This window comes from Colobus angolensis, unplaced genomic scaffold (genome assembly GCF_000951035.1).
Source record: "Colobus angolensis palliatus isolate OR3802 unplaced genomic scaffold, Cang.pa_1.0 Scaffold444, whole genome shotgun sequence".
Lineage (NCBI taxonomy): Eukaryota > Metazoa > Chordata > Mammalia > Primates > Cercopithecidae > Colobus > Colobus angolensis.
The window spans coordinates 1,893,003-1,896,367 of NW_012117866.1; the positions used below are offsets into that span (position 1 = coordinate 1,893,003).

General features: G+C 41.6%; 1 protein-coding gene across 2 annotated transcripts in view; it reads left to right on the top strand.

Moving 5' to 3' along the window:
- STS (steroid sulfatase (microsomal), isozyme S) overlaps nucleotides 1-3,365 on the top strand; it is a 206,365-nt gene that overhangs the window by 111,228 nt on the left and 91,772 nt on the right. For both annotated transcript variants that reach the window (XM_011957508.1, XM_011957509.1), the window contains one exon: nucleotides 1,314-1,737. In XM_011957508.1, the coding sequence (XP_011812898.1) occupies nucleotides 1,314-1,737 (424 nt within the window). The remainder of the gene's footprint in view (nucleotides 1-1,313; nucleotides 1,738-3,365) is intronic.

Consider the following 3,365-nt stretch of genomic DNA (forward strand, 5'->3'; position numbering starts at 1 on the left):
AACAAAGCTGGAGATATCACACTTTTGATTTTAAAATATATTCAAGAAACTACTATGATTAAAACAGTATGGTACTGGTAGAAAAATAGATAGATAGATAAGATAGATAGATGATAGATAGATAGATAGATAGATAGATAGATAGATAGATAGATAGATAGATAGATAGATGCAGAGAGGGACAAAGATGAGATAGATGGGATGGATGGATGCATGAAATAGATGATGATAGATATGACGGATGGATAGATAGATAGGTAGATAGATAAATAGATAGATGTTATAGATAAATAGATGCAGGGAGACAAAAATGACATAGCATGGATAGATAGATAATGAGGCAATTGGATGGATGAAATAGATGATAGATGGAACAAATGAAAGATAGACATATACATAGAGAGAATGTACAAAACTGTACACACCATGCTATTGATAAAGATTTTCATTTTACTTTCCAGTATAAAATTATGTCAGAATTTGTCTTGGTTGACACACCCACTGATTTTATCCTGTAGATAGGATTGAAACTTTCCTGTTTACATGAAGAGCTTGAATCTAAGCAGGCCATAAAATGAATCCTAGCAAATCTCACAGGAGCAAAATGACCCTTTTCTTTCTTCCAAAATCTTGTTAAAAAACTATCATTTTTTTCTTTTGTGAGGCACTCATTAATTTAGTGATCTAATTAACATTTTATAAGAAATTTTCAGAGGTGCTTAAAATAATTGCTGAGTTACTGAGTGTGATTTCCTCATGCCTCAGGGGTAGGTTCTGAAGTAAGGATTCATTTCCACTTTTAACATTCAAGGAACAAAATTAAGTTGCTTCTAAAACTTTAATTTTAAGGGCCTATCTCAGAAAAGCATCTGACCAGGAAAAAGAAAAAAAAAAAAACTTGTGTTTTTCTCTAGAGTGTGGTTTCCTGTCTATTAAAGATGTTAGCTAGTTTTCTTTTTGGATTTTTATCTGATTGGGGTTTTTTTGGTGGTTGTTTTGTTTTGTTTTGTTGAAATCACTAAATTAGTTCGTATTTCTTGGTAGAGTGAGTAGAGGATTTTTATCTGGTTGAGATTTTGTTTTTTTGTTTTGTTTTATTGGAATAGCTAAATTAGTTCTTATTTTCTGGTAGAGTGAGTAGGTAATACCTTAGCGTTTGTGGAAAAAAAAGTGAAAAACTCTAGGGTCCTATGAGCGGGAAGGCTAGCTTCATGAAATAGTCAGAGCCTCCTTTTCAGTGTGTAGGAACAGAAGCTTGGATTTGAATCAGTGTGTTTATTGGGACTGAAGTGATCCCCCATTTGTCTTCTCAGGGAAATGGCACCTTGGGATGAGCTGTCACAGCAAGACTGACTTCTGTCACCACCCTTTACGTCACGGCTTCAATTATTTCTATGGGATCTCCTTGACCAATCTGAGAGACTGCAAGCCCGGAGAGGGCAGCGTCTTCACCACGGCCTTCAAGAGGCTGGTCTTCATCCCCCTGCAGATCATCGGGGTCACCCTCCTTACCTTCGCTGCACTCAATTGTCTGGGGCTACTCCGCGTGCCTCTAGGCATTTTTTTCAGCCTTCTCTTCCTAGCAGCCCTAATCCTGACCCTTTTCTTGGGTTTCCTTCATTACTTCCGGCCCCTGAACTGCTTCATGATGAGGAACTATGAGATCATTCAACAGCCCATGTCCTATGACAATCTCACCCAGAGGCTAACGGTGGAGGCGGCCCAGTTCATACAGCGGTGGGTATTGCCTTGTCCTCTGATGCTGCCTGTTAGAAAACATTCTGGGTTATTTCTCGTGGAGGTGGAAGAACCAGCAGAGTTTTTTTTTTTTTTTGAGACAGAGTCTTGCTCTGTTGCCCAGGCTGGAGTGCAGTGGCACAATCTCAGCTCACTGCAAGTTCTGCCTTCCCGGGGTTCATGCCATTCTCCTGCCTCAGCCTGCCAAGTAGCTGGAACTACAGGTGCCCACCACCATGCCTGGCTAATTTTTTGTATTTTTAGTAGAGACGAAGTTTCACCATGTTAGCCAGGATGGTCTCGATCTTCTGACCTCGTGATCCACCCACATCGGCCTCCCAAAGTGCTGGGATTACAGGCGTGAGCCACTGCACCCGGCCAGAACCAGCAGGATTATTATGCTAGCCACATTTTCCCTTCCATGCCTAACACATTTCTTCAGCCAACACTCACCAAAGCACATGTTTAATGGCCTTAGAAAGGTATTTCAATGCAGTGTGCTCTCCTTAGAGTGTCTGCCAACATTCCCCACACCCTGGGCGGGAAAGGCCACAGCAAAATAATGTCTGCTGATGACAAAGGAGGTGTCAGATATCCTGCAGGCCTTTTTTTTTTTGAGATGGAGTCTCGCTGTGTTGCCCAGGCTGGAGTGCAAGTGGTGTCATCTCTGCTCACTGCAACCTCCATCTCCCAGATTCAAGTGATTTTCCTGCCTCAGCCTCCTGAGTAGCTGCAATTGCAGGTGCCTGCCACCATGCCTGGCTAATTTTTTTTTCTATTTTTAGTAGAGACAGGGTTTCACCAACTTGGTCAGTCTGCATTTTGAACTCCTGACCTCAGGTGATCCACCCACCTCGGCCTCCCAAAGTTTTGGGATTACAGGTGTGAGCCAGGTACCCAGCCCCACTGGTCTTTAATCTTCAAATGTGGCCATCAAGAGAGGCAAGAAAATGGCTTATGTTTAGTTTAGAGGTTGTCCTTGTGATATAAACAATGTGGAAAGATCCAAAATATTTTGGGTTAATCTCTGAGCAAACAAAGCAGAACCAAAACCTCTGTGAGTAAACTGGGTGAAGTGAGTGATGTCTTTTGGGTCTGTTGGGTCACATCGAGTTTATCGTTTTGGGGATTGCAGTCTGTAAGTGGAGTAACCATTAACAGCGGAGCAGACAACATTCCTGAGTTACATAGGTAGGTATAATATTTATCTATATTATAATACATAATATAGAGAGCATAAGTAGATCTAATTAAGCAGATATTATATAGAGCCTATGTCAAGAGCACTTGCTATTCAAAACAAGCAAATAACAGTATTTTGTTCCACTTGTAACTGTGGAGGACAGGACTTTAAAGAGAAATGGAAAGTTCATCTGAAAATCAGACGTTTGGTCTTTATGGTGACTTCAACTCTATGGGAGATGTAAAAGAGAGTTTGGGCGGTGATTTAAAAATTATAAAGGAGGTGGGCGGAGCAAGATGGCCGAATAGGAACAGCTGCAGTCTCCAACTCCCAGCGCGAAGGACACAGAAGACGGGTGATTTCTGCATTTTGAACTGAGGTACTGGGGTCATCTCACTAGTGAGTGCCGGACAATCGGTGCGGGTCAGCTGTTGCGGCCCAACCA